General features: G+C 42.1%; 3 protein-coding genes across 4 annotated transcripts in view; 1 reads left to right on the forward strand and 2 right to left on the reverse strand.

Annotated features, from left to right (window-relative positions):
- sos2 (son of sevenless homolog 2 (Drosophila)) overlaps positions 1 to 5,470 on the forward strand; it is a 57,589-nt gene extending 52,119 nt beyond the window's left edge. The window contains exons 19-23 of one of the 2 annotated variants that reach the window (XM_055158723.1): positions 1,321 to 1,437; positions 2,424 to 2,688; positions 3,350 to 3,403; positions 3,490 to 3,593; positions 4,464 to 5,470. In XM_055158723.1, coding sequence (XP_055014698.1) covers positions 1,321 to 1,437; positions 2,424 to 2,688; positions 3,350 to 3,403; positions 3,490 to 3,593; positions 4,464 to 4,967 — 1,044 coding nt within the window. In that variant the 3' untranslated portion in view covers positions 4,968 to 5,470. The remainder of the gene's footprint in view (positions 1 to 1,320; positions 1,438 to 2,423; positions 2,689 to 3,349; positions 3,404 to 3,489; positions 3,594 to 4,463) is intronic. The other variant, XM_055158731.1, reaches the window with a different exon arrangement.
- Positions 1 to 14,210, reverse strand: part of LOC129410510 (zinc finger protein 271-like) — a 688,773-nt gene that overhangs the window by 128,417 nt on the left and 546,146 nt on the right. The gene's annotated exons all lie outside the window — the stretch shown is intronic.
- crip1 (cysteine-rich protein 1) overlaps positions 13,213 to 14,210 on the reverse strand; it is a 116,379-nt gene continuing 115,381 nt past the window's right edge. The window contains exon 5 of the mRNA XM_055159166.1: positions 13,213 to 13,225. The gene's annotated coding sequence lies outside the window, so the exon portion shown is untranslated. The remainder of the gene's footprint in view (positions 13,226 to 14,210) is intronic.

Genomic DNA, 14,210 nt, shown 5'->3' on the forward strand with positions numbered 1-14,210 from the left:
TATATAAGAGTTGTAGAAATGCAAATATTTCCTTTTTAAGGATCTGAGTGTGAATCATTACATCAAAATAGAAAGAATTCAGATTTAAAAATGCTTAATATCAGTTATTTTGTCTGCACTAAAACAAAAGGATTGTGTTTCGTGTAGTTCCTTCTGTTTTTCTGTATAGTACATTATATTACTGTAGTACTTTTGAGTATCACAGTACTACAGTTCCAAACAGAAGTTGGAGCGACATGTTCCAGTTTGTTTCTGTCAAATTCAGCGTCGCATTTATCAACTGTAAAGAGAAAAGTATTTTATAAAAACATATTTTTGGGGGGGAAACATCAAGTCTTCTCGAGTCACAGGCGTCAAGTCCGAGTCAAGTCCCAAGTCTTAGTCCATTTTATCAAGTCAAGTCCCAAGTCCCAAAAATAGTGACTCAAGTCTGACTTGAGTCCAAGTTCCACCTCTGGTTAAAACAACAACTACAGGGAGTTAAATCTCATGAATATAAAACACTAGTATTGATTCATTCCTAAAGCAGCTAGAAATTGACTGATATGGTTTTTGTTTTTGTTTTTTTTAGGTCTGCCGATATTTTTGTATAGACAATTTTGATCATTTTTTCTCAAAATTGTGTAATGTTGTGTAATTTTACTTCATACGTGCTGATAAACTAATACAAGAATCCCATAAATTTCTATATTTCTATAATTTTCTATAAAAAATTGCATTCTTTGTGATTTTGTTGTTTGCAACCTTTCAAATTAATGTACGTTTTTAATTTTCATTCAACCTTAAAGGGCGTAAACCGTATTATGTGTTTTCTGATGTGTGTTTTAATGTAGTTTCCTCGTCACAAACAGACCTGGAGTTGTGTTTTTTTTTCATTCATAATTGAACTCACAAATCTGCACATTTAGACCGAGCTCTTCTCTCAAACTGAAAACACTCTGTTTCACCTTGTGATGTCACGTCGTAAAACGGGACGTCATGTGGTAATAAAGGAAGTTCACATCAGTTTGGATCATTTCAGCCCTGGAGTTGCCAATCGTTTCTGAGCTAAAGGTAAAAGGAGCTGTTCACTTTCTCAAAACTACCACTTCATGACATCACAAGGTGTAACAGACTAATAATAAAGAGTTACTCAAACATGTGAATGAAACAAACAAAACTCCAGCTCTGTTTGTGACCAGGGAACAACATTAGAACGTGATTTTGAGCGAACAAGAATCAAATGTGTGTAATATCAGACCTTTAAACTCTACTTTTGTTTCTCTTAGGAGTCAAATGTTTTAACCTTTTAACGTGAGTCTTCATGTTTTCTCGATTCAGAGGTTCTTTGAAAACTTGAATCCGATGGGGAACAGAGGAGAGAAGGAGTTTGCCGATTATCTCTTCAACATGTCTATGGAGATCGAGCCCCGGCACAGCAGGCAGCCGCCACGATTCGTAAGTGTCTCGTCAGGGTTTAAGAACGGGAAAGTGGAAGAGTGGGATTCGGAGTGGGATTCGGAGTGGGATTCGGAGTGGGATTCGGAGTGGGATTCGGAGTGGGATTCGGAGTGGGATTCGGAGTGGGATTCGGAGTGGGATTCGGAGTGGGATTCGGAGTGGGATTCGGAGTGGGAGACACCAGGTCCAAACAATATGACTTGAATCTTTCCTTCATCCAGTTTTTAAGAAATCTGAGACAATCAAACCTTGACGTCACTTAGACGGTCAATAAAGGGAAATAAACCGTATTTTTCAAATTGTAAATACCTCCAGAGTATAAATCACACCAGACAAAAAATCTGGACCTGGGACTGGGACTGGGACCGGGACTGGGACTGGACTGGACCTGGGACAGGACCCTAACCCTAAACCTGGGACTACACCTGGGACTAAACCTGAAACAGTACCTGGCCTAAACCTGGGACTAAACCTGGGACTAAACCTGGGACTAAACCTGGGACTAAACCTTAATTTAACCTGGATTTAACCTGGATTTAACCTGGACTAAAACTGGACTAAAACTGGACTAAAACTGGACTAAAACTGGACTAAACCTGGACTAAACCTGGACTAAACCTGGAAACCTGAAACAAACCTGGACTAAACCTGGACTAAACCTGGACTAAACCTGGACTAAACCTGGGAATAAACCTGAAACAATACCTGGACTAAACCTGGGACTAAAACCTGGACTAAAATCTGGACTAAAACCTGGACTAAAACCAGACTAAACCTGGACTGAACCAAACTTTCTTTCTGCTGCTCGAGTTCCGTTTTCAGCTGCAGTTTTCACGATTTGCAGTTTGTAAATCTGCAGAATCTGATTTTGTTGTTTAAAGTGACACTTATAGTCTGAAAAATACGGTAAATGGATAAATGTTTAAATGTTTAACTGTAGTAACTGGTGTCTCTGTTTCTTTCGTTTCCTTCTCCGTTTCCAGCCCAGAAAGACGGTTTACTCTCTGAAGTCTCCGGGGATCCGGCCGGTGCGCACCTCGACCTCGGGGACTCTGAAGGGTCACCCCGTCCCCCTGGAGCGAGAGCCGCCTCATAAAATCACGTTCAGGAGCATCGCCGAGACGGAGCAGGAACCACCGACCTCTGCCTCTGTGCCCACGAGCCCAAACACTCCCACCCCCCCACAGTCCGCCTCCTCAGACCTCAGCAGCGTCTTCATGGAGCACGAGCTCAGCAACTCCTACGGAGGTAAACGCCGACCGGACCGGACTGGGACCGGACTGGACTGGGGACTGGACTGGACTGGGACTGGACTGGGACTGGACTGGACTGGGACTGGACTGGGACTGGGACTGGGACTGGGACTGGACTGGACTGGGACTGGACTGGACTGGGACTGGGACTGGACTGGACTGGACCGGACACTGGACTGGGACTGGGACTGGACTGGACTGGGACGGGACTGGGACTGGACTGGGACTGGACTGGGACTGGATCTGGGACTGGACCTGGGACTGGGACTGGAGCAGGACCTGGGGCTGGACCTGGGGCTGGACCTGGGGCTATTACTGGACTGGGACTGGATCTGGGACTGGACATGGACCTTGGACTGGACCTGGATCTGGACTGGATCTTGGACTGGGACTGGACCTGGAACTGGGACTGGACCTGGACCTTGGACTGGAGGAGGACCTGGAACTGGACCTGGGACTGGACCTGGACTAAACTGGACGTGGACCTGGACCTGGGAGTGGGACTGGACCTGGACTTGGACTAAACCTCTTTTAAATAAAATTACCCAAAATACTCAGGAATATTGCTTTATTGATCATGTATCTGTTTATTTCTAATTAAAACGATCTTTTTCATAATTTTATTAATTTTATTTCTTTCATTTTCTTTTTTCCAGCTGGAAACTCGATATTCGCTCCGGTCCTTCTGCCGCCTTCCAGTAAGTTCCAAGGTCTGCGGACTCTCCCTCCTCCCTCGTCCGGTTTTATTGATCTCGTTTTATTGATTATTGATGTTTTTTTTGTTTTGTTTGATCAGAATTTCAGTCGGTGTCGTGTGGAAGTCTCCATCAGCTCGGAGAGGAGCCTCTGAAACCCCCTCCTCTGCCCCCGAGAAGGAAGGACGCGCTCTCAGACACCAAGGTGAGACCGGGACTAGACCGGGACTAAACCAGGACTAAACCAGGTCTAAACCAGTACTAAACTGGGTCTAAACTGGGTCTAAACCGTACTAAACTGGGTCTAAACTGGGACTAAACCAGGACTAAACTGGGTCTGAACCGGGTCTAAACTGAGTCTAAACCAGGTTTAAATCAGGTCTGCATCAGGACTGAACCAGGAGTAAAACAGGAATAAACTATGTTTAAACAAGGTCTGAACCAGGTCTAATCTTGGTCTAAACCAGGTCTAAGCCAGGTCTAAACTGGGCCTGACCCAGGACTAAACCAGAACTAAAGTAGGTCTGAACCAGTCTAATGTAGATCTGAACTAGGACTAAACCAGGATTAAACCAGGACTGAACTAGGATTAAACTAGGTTTGAAGCAGGGCTAAACCAGGTCTAAATCAGGACTAAACTAGGTCTAAATCAGGCTAAACTAAACCAGGGCTAAATCAGGCTAAACCAGGGCTAAACCAGGCTAAACAGGGCTAAACCAGGGCTAAACCAGGCTAAACTAAATCAGGACTAAACCAGGCTAAACCAGGTCTAAATCAGGGCTAAAATCAGGTCTAATCAGGCTAAACCAGGGCTAAACAGGCTAAACAGGGCTAAACCAGGGCTAAACCAGGCTAAACCAGGGCTAAACCAGGTCTAAACCAGGTCTAAACCAGGACTAAACCAGGACTAAACCAGGACTAAACCAGGTCTAAACCAGGTCTAAACCAGGTCTAAACCAGGACTAAACCAGGACTAAACCAGGACTTCATTTTCAGTCGTATTTCAGATCTTTTCTCCTGTTCCCTGTGGATCCCTTTAAACTCTCTTTTCTCTCTTTTTTCTCTCTCTTTTCAGATGGGTCCCGGCTCGGACAACCCTCCCGCCATCCCCCCTCGGCTGCCCCCTCCTCTTCCTCGCACGCAGCCGCGCGCGCCGTACAACGGGCCTCTGCCGGTGGACGGGCCTTTACCCAGTCCCCCTCCCCCTCCTCCCCGCGACCCGATGCCCGACACGCCGCCGCCCGTGCCCCAGCGCCCGCCCGAGATCTTCATCAACTACCCCCTGAACCTGCAGCCCTCCCCCGTCGGACGCTACCACTGGGACTTCAACAGCTCGCCCAGCTCGCCCAACACGCCGCCGAGCACGCCGTCGCCGCGGGTCCCGCGCCGGAGCTGCCCGCTAAGTGCCAGCCAAAACAGTCTGTGCCCGCTGCCCCCCACCGCCGCCCCCGCCGTCCCCCCGCGCCACAACTCCAGCCCGCAGCTGCCCAAACTACCGCCAAAGACCTACAAACGAGAGCTGCTGCCGCCGCCCCTCCAAGGCCTCTCATTGGTGGAGAACGCAGAGAGCAGCCAATAGGGTCGCGGCTCAAGGAAGTGGCGATCGCGTCGGGAATGAGCTCGGAAGTGGTGTGAGCGTCTTGGATTGCACCAAAACTTGGGCTTGTACTTTGCTGTTTAACAAAGTTTCTGTGTAAAATTTAGAAATATCATTATAATATTTAGACTTCAGGTCCTTTATGAGGCTTTGCACCGTCACGTGTCCCCATGGCAACGGTACCTACGCCGCCATGACACCGGACACACTGTGTCACTGACTTCAGCAGCATCGGAGAAACATGGGCAGGTTTTGTTGTGTATTTGGTTGTTCTAGACGCTCTGAAAACGATAAAACGATTCCCGGTGTCATGGCGGCGTAGGTACTGTTGCTATAGGGACATGTGACGGTGCAAAGACTCTATAGGTTCAAAAAAAATTTAACAACAAAGAAGAGAGATTTAAAGGTGCAGTACGTAACTTTTCCGGTGGAGGTTTTGTCAAACGCTTTTCTCCTTGGAGACTTTATCACTTTGTCTGGAATGTTTCACAGTTGCCACGTTCACATGAGAGCTTTAAATCCAAATAAAAATAATTTAATTCCAAATAAAAATTAATCCCGCTTTAAAAAGTCCATGTAAACACTTAATTCCAAATGGAAATGATTCGGAATCAAACTTAATTCCGAAGTAACGAACAAGACTGAGTTACTTCATGGAAATGTTTTTGATCTTGTTTGTCCCTCAGTGTGGCATTAAACTCTTCTGTATCCATGGATACAAGCCCACAATCCCTCCAGGCCAAGTTCCAGGTCAGGTCTGTGGAGAGGCGACCCGCTCACAGTCACAATGTCGGTTTTACGATGTGTTTTTGACACTATAAAACCACCTGTGATTGAATAAATGTAAAGTTTAAAGTCACACTGTGGAACATTCCAGGCAGAGCAGTGACGTCTCCGTGGAAACAAGCAGGTAACGGACCCACAGCCAGAAAGTTACGCAGTGCACCTTTAAGATTTAACGTCCATCTGACAGTTTACTTGAAATGTCAATAATATATTTAATTTTTAATTTAAAGTAAAACCGCAGTAAAAAAAAATTAACCAGGATTTAGTCAAAATCTGATCAAACTTTATTTATTTAGTGTCATTTTTCGTACACGAGGGCAACAAGATCTATTCTCGTTTATCGGAAAACGTTTGGAAACATGCGGATGACGAGTTCCGGTGGATTTCTTCCCGACGCTGAGAATGTGATAAAACAATAAAACTGTGAATTCAGCAGCAGAGTTTTCACAACCTGCTGAAGATTTACACGGGGGACGGGACTCGGATCATAGTTTTATTAAATTAAACTAATTATAAACACAAAAAATGAAAAGGCAATTTATAAAAGGATAAAAGAAAGAATACAGTGACATCTAGAGGACTAAACCAGGACTATACTAGGTCTAAATCAAGACTAAACAGGGACTAAACCAGCTCTAAACTTGGTCTCTTGACGACTAGATGAAGAAAACTGGGACATTTTCTCAGTTTTCCCAAATTTTGTCAAACAAGAATAAAACCAGATTCAACCCAGGAACAAATTAGACCTAAACAAGGTCTAAACAAGGTCTAAACAAGGTCTAAACAAGGACTAAACCAGGATTATACCAGAACTATATTAGGTATAAATTAAGACTAAATCAGTTCTAAACAAGGACTAAACCCAAATTATACCAGATCTAAACCAAGACTAAATCAGTTCTAAACCAGGGCAAAATTTTGGCTTAACCAGGTCTAAACCAGGACATAACCAGGACTATATTAGGTCTAAATCAACACCAAATTAGTTCTAAATAAGGTCTAAACAAGATCTAAACCAGGACTAAACCAAACTAGATCTAAATAGGCAGTTTCTAAAAGGAACAGAAGAATACTGGGACGTCTAGATGAAGTAAACCGGGTCATTTTCTCAGTTTTCTTTTCTTTTGTCAGTTATTTTCGCAAATCCACAATCGTCATCCTCAAGTTTCCAAACGTTTTCGGGTTTTGTGACGTGATCGTGAAAAGAACCTGTTGTTTTACGTGGAAATGACAAAGACTGAACCGTCACAATCGGCGAGTTTGTGCGTAAAATGTTCCGGAAAGCGTCAGATTTCAGTTTTCTCTCAAACGTTTACGATCCATGAGTTTAAATTTTGCACAAGAACTCGTTAAATCGCGACGTCGAGCTCTAAAACTGCGGTAAACTCCGGACGCTCGGGCTGTTTTTCCGAGCTGGTTCCCGGCGCCGTGCCCACCAAGCGAGTGTTTGTAAATTTCAAACTTAAAGCTACTGATCAGTCGGGAAAAGAAAAAAACAAAAACGTTGACAAGGACACTTCCTCATTGGCCCGTCTTAGCCCCGCCCGCCTCTTCCATCTCTTCTGTCATTCGCTGTGCCTCTCAGGGGATCAGTAGCTCCGCCTTCTTCACGACCCTCTGTGCCAATGAGAATGAGACACACCGGAGTGCCAGCCAATCACCGCCGACCGAGCGCCGCCCACACACGACGAGTCCAGAGACGCGGCGCGGCGCCCGTTTCGACGCGCCCGACGAACGAGAGCAACGAGTCGACGAGCTGACGGCGAATCACGGCGCGATCGGAATAAACGGAAGCGGGTTTGAACGTTTGGAGCGAAAAACAAAGATTTTTTAGGAACGAAGCAAACCAAGTGTGAGTCCTCACGCCAAGTACAGGACTGAGGACTAAACCGGGACTAAACCGGAACTAGAACGGGACTAAACCGGGACTAGAACAGGACTAAAACGGGACTAGAAAGGGACTAAAAAAGACTAAAACAAGACTAAACCGGGACTAAAACAAAACTTAAACAGACTAAACCGGGACTAAACCAGGACTAAACAAAACTAAACGGACTAAAACAAGACTAAAACGAGACTAAAACAAGACTAAACCGGGACTAAAACAAAACTTAAACCAGATTAAACCGGGACTAAACCAGGACTAAAACAAAACTAAAACCAGATTAAACCGGGACTAAACCGGGACTAAAACGGGACTAAAACGGGACTAAAACGGGACTAAAACGGGACTAAAATAGGATTTGACCAAGACGCAAAAGAAGGATTAGATCAGAACTAATCTAAGTCTGTATTGGGTCTAAACCAGGTCTAAAATGAGGTCCAAACTAGGAACTAAACCTACACAACACTAAGCCATAAAAAGGTCTGACCAAGAATTAAACCAGGTCTAAACGAGGTCTAAAATCAGGACTAAAACATGTGAAACTGATTAGGGCTAATCCAGGAAAAAACTGCACTAAACCAGTTCTATACGAGGACTAAACCAGGTCTAAACAAGGACTTAAACTGGTCTAAACTAAGACAAAAAAAAACAGATCTGAACCAGGAACTAAACCAAAACTAAACCATTTCTAAACAAAACATAAAACCAGATTCAACTCAGGATAAATTTAGACCAAGACTAAATTTTGGCTAAACCAGTTCTAAACCAGTTCTAAACCAGTTCTAAACCAGGACTATACGAAGTCTAAATCAAGATTAAACCGGGACTAAAACAGGATTTAACTGAGATTCCAAACCAGGTCTAAAGAAGGATTAGACCAGAACTAATCTAACATTGTATTGGGTCTAAACCAGGTCTAAACTAGGTCTAAACCAGGACTTAAAAAAACAGATCTGAACCAGGAACTAAACCAAAACTAAACCATTTCTAAACAGGTTGAAACAAGAATAAAACCAGATTCAGCCCAGGATAAAATTAGGACTAACAAGGACTAAACCAGGACCAAACCAAGACAAAATTAAACCAGGACTAAAACCAGGACTGTACTAGGTCTAAATCAAAACTAAGTCAGTTCTAAATAAGGACTAAACTGGGTCTAAGATAGGACTATATTAGGTCTAAATAAAGATTAAACCAGGACTAAACCAGGTCTAAACCAAGTCTACACCAGGACTAAACCAGGACTAAATCAGGACTAAACAAGGACTAAGCGAGGTCTAAATCAATTCTAAAGCAGAACTATACTAGGTCTAAATAAAGCTTAACCTAGGACTAAACCCGGACTAAAACCCGGACTAAAACCCGGACTAAAACCCGGACTAAAACCCGGACTAAAACCCGGACTAAAACCCGGACTAAACCAGGACTAAACCAGGACTAAACCCACCCAGATCTTCTCGTCCTGCTTCTGTTTATTCCCGTCGTCGTGTTTCCAGCCGCTCGCTCCTGAAACCAGAAGCTTCATTCAAAACCGCATCTTTTCTGGATCTAAAAAAAAAAACACGAAACTTTTTGAATGTTTGACTCCGACCGCGGCGCTGGACTTTTCTCTCTGTAGCCTCAACCCGTCAACTGCTTTATTTTCGGGGCATTGACGCATTTTGGTCCGACTCACACCAGACTTTTGAACTCTGAAGGCAGTTTGTGTGACCGGAGAGACGTTTGTATCGACAAAAAACAAACTATCGCCAAAGTCTTATTTTATGCAGGGGGAAAAGGGATTTTTGATTTTGTTTTTTAACATTGTACCGAGGCAACACTGAATCCCCCTACGATGAACTTCACTGTGATTGTCAGAATTATGGTCCGCGAAATAATAACGTTGCCTTTAAAAACACACGAGGGGAGAAATAGCCAGGGGACTTCTTCTTCTTCTTCTTCTACTCTTCTTCTTCTTCTTCTTTTGCACATTTGAATGGAAAAAAAAACAAACTTTGAAAATACTGGAGAAGAAGAAATATCCGCGAGGACACGACACGGAGACGCGAAAACCGAGGAGGAGCCGAGTCTTAACGAAAACACGCGGCAAAGTGTCGGCCATCTTGGAAAGGTCAAAACACAAATCTGCTTCTTGTATTTCAGTTTTTTTGTTTTTTTTTTTTAATAACTACACCTTTATACATGCATCACGAATCTCGGACTTCTGGTCATTGTGCAATTCATATTGGGAAGGATTTTCGGAAAAAAGTGAGCGTCAAATCTCCATGTTTGTTGTTGTTATTTTTAAAAATTATATATATATTCATTAACTCAAATTTAGAAAAAATATAATTCAAACATGTTTTTTCAGATTAAAAAAAAAATTCAACGGTGTTTCAAATATTAAAAATCTGATGAAACAAATTATCCACCACTTCATGACATCACGGGGTGGAGCAGAGTTACTCAAACACGTGAACCAAACAAAATGTTTACGTAACATTGGACTTTTTATCGCCTCTAAGTCTGAATCATTCTGAATAAACGATTGAAAGATGTAGATGTTTGTCTGGAATGTTCCACAGTGTGGCATTAAACCTTTCTATCGTCATGGGAGACCAAACCAGGCCAAGTTCCAGGTCAGATCTGTGGAGAGGCGACCCCGCTCACAGTCAGAACTCATGGTTTTTTTAGGTGTTTTTCCGATTTCTGATTGAATAAACGTAAAGTCGAGCTGTTTAAAGTCACACTGTGGAACATTCCAGACAGAGCAGCGACGTCTCCATAGAAACGAGCAAAACACCAACCAGAAAAGTGACACAGTGCAGCTTTAAGGCTCTGATGAAGGTGTAGTTATTGTAAAACACAATCACATTTTTGAAAACTTTGGGAAACTGTACAAACAAATAAACAAACCTGCCTGATTCTGAAACTTTTTTTTAATGGTATTGGATCCAAAATCTGTTCTGAAATCTCTGTGCTCACATGAATTTAGATAATCCTGTTTTATTTTCTTGTTTCAGTGTCGTAAAAAAGTTTAAACAGTGAATTTGACTCTCCAGAGGCTTTTACTGTCCTGAGAAAAACTGTAGAACGACGAGTTTTTAACCCCAAAACTCCAGTCATTTTAAATAATCCAGTCATGAAAAAAGTGGTGATTTTCAACAAGATTTTCTTCAGTTTTTAGCACTTTATACCAAATAACATCAACGAAAAAGCTCCGTTGAGTCGTACTCGTGCCGTTGAGTCCGGTCGGTTTCGTTGGTTAAAAACAATTAAATCGACTTTATTCTTGAGTTTGTTTAATTTTTGGCACTTTCTTGTCGTATTAATGTTTGATATTTGAAACAGATTTTTTTTTTCGTTTTTGGTTCATCTGCACTTTGTTACGGGGATTTGAGACGCGCGGCATCGACCGATCACAACAGGACAAACTAAAGGAAGAAAATATAACCAATAATGTTCAAATAAAAAATGTAAAATTATTAATTTCTACGATCAAAATGACTTTTCTGAACATGTTGGATGTTTAAAGTGATGGCAGGTGACAGGTTAAAGCCACAGTATGGAACTTTTTAGCCCCAAAGATTTGGAGATTAGACCAGAACTAATCTAAGCCTGTATTGGGTCTAAACCAGGTCTAAAACCAGGTCCAAACTCGGAACTAAACCTGGGACTAAAACTAAACAAAACTAAATCCAAAAAAAACTTCTGACCAAGAATGAAACCAGATTATCAAACCAGGACTAAATCAGGTCTAAATCAGGACTAAAACGTGTGAAACTGAATTAGGACTAACCCAGGACAAAATTAGACTAAACTAATTCTAAACCAGGTCTAAACCAGGACTGAACCAGGACTATCCTAGATCTAAACATGGACTTAATCTGGTCTAAACCAAGACAAAAAACCCCACACCGTAACCAAAACTAAACCATTTCTAAATAGATTGAAACGAGAATAAAACCAGATTCAACCCAGGATTAAATTAGACCTAAAACGGGACTAAACCAGGACTAAACCAAGACTCCAACCAGGTCTAAAGAAGGATTAGACTAGAACTAATTTGAATCATATCTTAGTTTTACATCAGGTCTAAACTAGAAACTAAAACTAAATTAAACTAAGCCAAAAAAAGGTCTGACCAAGAATGAAACCAGGTCTAAACCAGGACTAAACAAGGACTTAAACTGGCCTAAACCAAGACAAAAAACCCACATCTGAACCAGGAACTAAACTAAAATTAAACCATTTCTAAACAGATTGAAACAAGAATAAAACCAGATTCGACTCAGGATTAAATTAGACCTAAAACAGGACTAAACCAGGACTATACTAGGTCTAAATCAAGACTAATTCAGTTCTAAACAAGGACTAAACCAGGTCTAAATAACAATTAAACCAGGACTAAACCAGGACTAAACCAGGACTAAACCAGGTCTAAACCAGGTCTAAACCAGTACTACAAATTTTTACAAATGTTAAAATAAAAAATGTAAAATAATGATTTTCTACGATCAAAATTACTTTTCTTGAACATGTTTGGTGGATTTTTTTAAGTTTAAAGTGACGGCAGGTGACAGGTTAAAGCCACAGTACGGAACTTTTCAGCCCCAAAATATTAGCTTTTGTTTTTTTTTCCTTGTGTTAGTGACTCATATTATTTGGTCCAGAGGAGGCGTTTTTTTCTTTTTGTTTCCATGGAAATGTTGTTGTTTTGGCGATAATGTTCCGCAGTCCGGCTTCTGGAGAATGTTCCGAAGTGTTTGGTTTTATCTTTCCATTTCCTCACAGAGTTACAAACTGTACCTTAAACGACTGTGGTTTTGTTTTTCTTTTTCTGTAACGTGTTGATGCGACTTTCCAAGATGGTGGCACAATTTTTGACGCAAATCCGGCAGAGACGGATCCGGCAGCGACGGGAAAACAGACTCGTGATGACGCTCAATGACACTGTGCTTCAACTTCAAACTTCAGCACTGGAAGGATGTCAAACCGAGACCCACCGCCCACCTGTCCCCGCCCACCTGTCCCCTCCCACCTGTCCCCACCGCCACCACCAAAAACAAACCGGCTCCCTCTAGTGGCTCCTCCTAGAACTACAACAACAACAACAACGACAACAAACTTCTCGATATTTCTTTCCTTTCTCTCTTCTCAGCTTGAAAGATTTTACGGAAACAGACTGAAAATAACCCATATTGCATCGGATGTGCCTTTTAATTTTGTTTTCTACTTTACAGAATCCGCAGATGGTGTCTAAATGCTCAAAAATAAAGTTGCCTATGTCATGTTCAGAACAAACACACTATGAATTGTATATTTGTTGTGGATACCGTGTATATAAAACCATGTATACACTAACTAAATAATTTGTATTTGTAAAGAATGGCCTTTTTTTTTTTCCTTGTATCGTTCCCTCCGTCACAAACTTTGCCGATTAATAATAATTTAATAATAATAATAATAATGCTGCTGCTACGGAAAAACCACAAAAAATAAATAAGAAGTAAAAGTTGAGTTTTGCAGGTGATGGTGTTTAAAAACCGAAACGTCCCATAAAAGAGTCTGGACACACCACAGGAAATAAACCAGGATTAAACTAGGTCCAAACCAGGTCTAAAGCAGGTCTAAACCAAGGACTAAACCAGCTGTAAACCAGGACTAAACCAGGACTAAACTAGGACTAAACCAGTCTAAACCAGACTAAACCAGATCTAAACCAAGGACTAAGCAGGTCTAAACTAAGGACTAAACCAGCTGTAAACCAGGACTAAACCAGGACTAAACCAGGACTAAACCAAGGACTAAAGCAGGTCTAAACTAAGGACTAAAGCAGGTCTAAACTAAGGACTAAACCAGGACTAAACTAGGACTAAACCAGGTCTAAACCAGGACTAAACCAGATCTAAACCAAGGACTAAAGCAGGTCTAAACTAAGGACTAAACCAGGACTGAACCAGCTGTAAACAAGGTCTAAACCAGGTCTGAACCAGGACTAAACCAGGATTAAACTAGGTCTAAACTGGGCCTAAATCAGCTGTAAAAAAGGACTGAACTTGGACTAAACCAAGACTAAATCAGGTCTAAACCAGAATTAAACCAGCTGGTAAATAAGGACTAAACTAGTTCTAAATCAGGTCTAAACCAGGTCTAAACCAGCACAGATCGTCTCCATCATCATTTCCACTCGTTCTTTCTCTGAACCAGAAGCTTCCTTCAAAACTCACGCCTTTTCTGAATCTAAAAACAAAACTTTTTGAAATGTCAGTTGGAGGGAAGGAGCCCGAGAGCCAGACCAGACTTTCACCAGTCCAAACCTCGGGACGTTTCGACTTCAGAGTCAGGACCCAAACCTCCTTCTGTGCAAAATGACACGGGTCTGTTCCAGAAAAGTTACACAGTGCACCTTTAAGATCATTATATTTAAGATTTCACACCACAAAGACGCAAAAATCGCCCAGTTTGGCAATTTTTATGTGTTAAATTTTACATCGTGGTTGGAAATCATGACTGTTACCATAGCAACCATGATGCACACTGGGCCAAAACTCCTCTAATGTTTAAAGTCATGA

The sequence above is a fragment of the Boleophthalmus pectinirostris genome, unplaced genomic scaffold (assembly GCF_026225935.1).
Source record: "Boleophthalmus pectinirostris isolate CB_2022bp ecotype Guang Dong unplaced genomic scaffold, ASM2622593v1 HiC_scaffold_10, whole genome shotgun sequence".
NCBI lineage: Eukaryota > Metazoa > Chordata > Actinopteri > Gobiiformes > Gobiidae > Boleophthalmus > Boleophthalmus pectinirostris.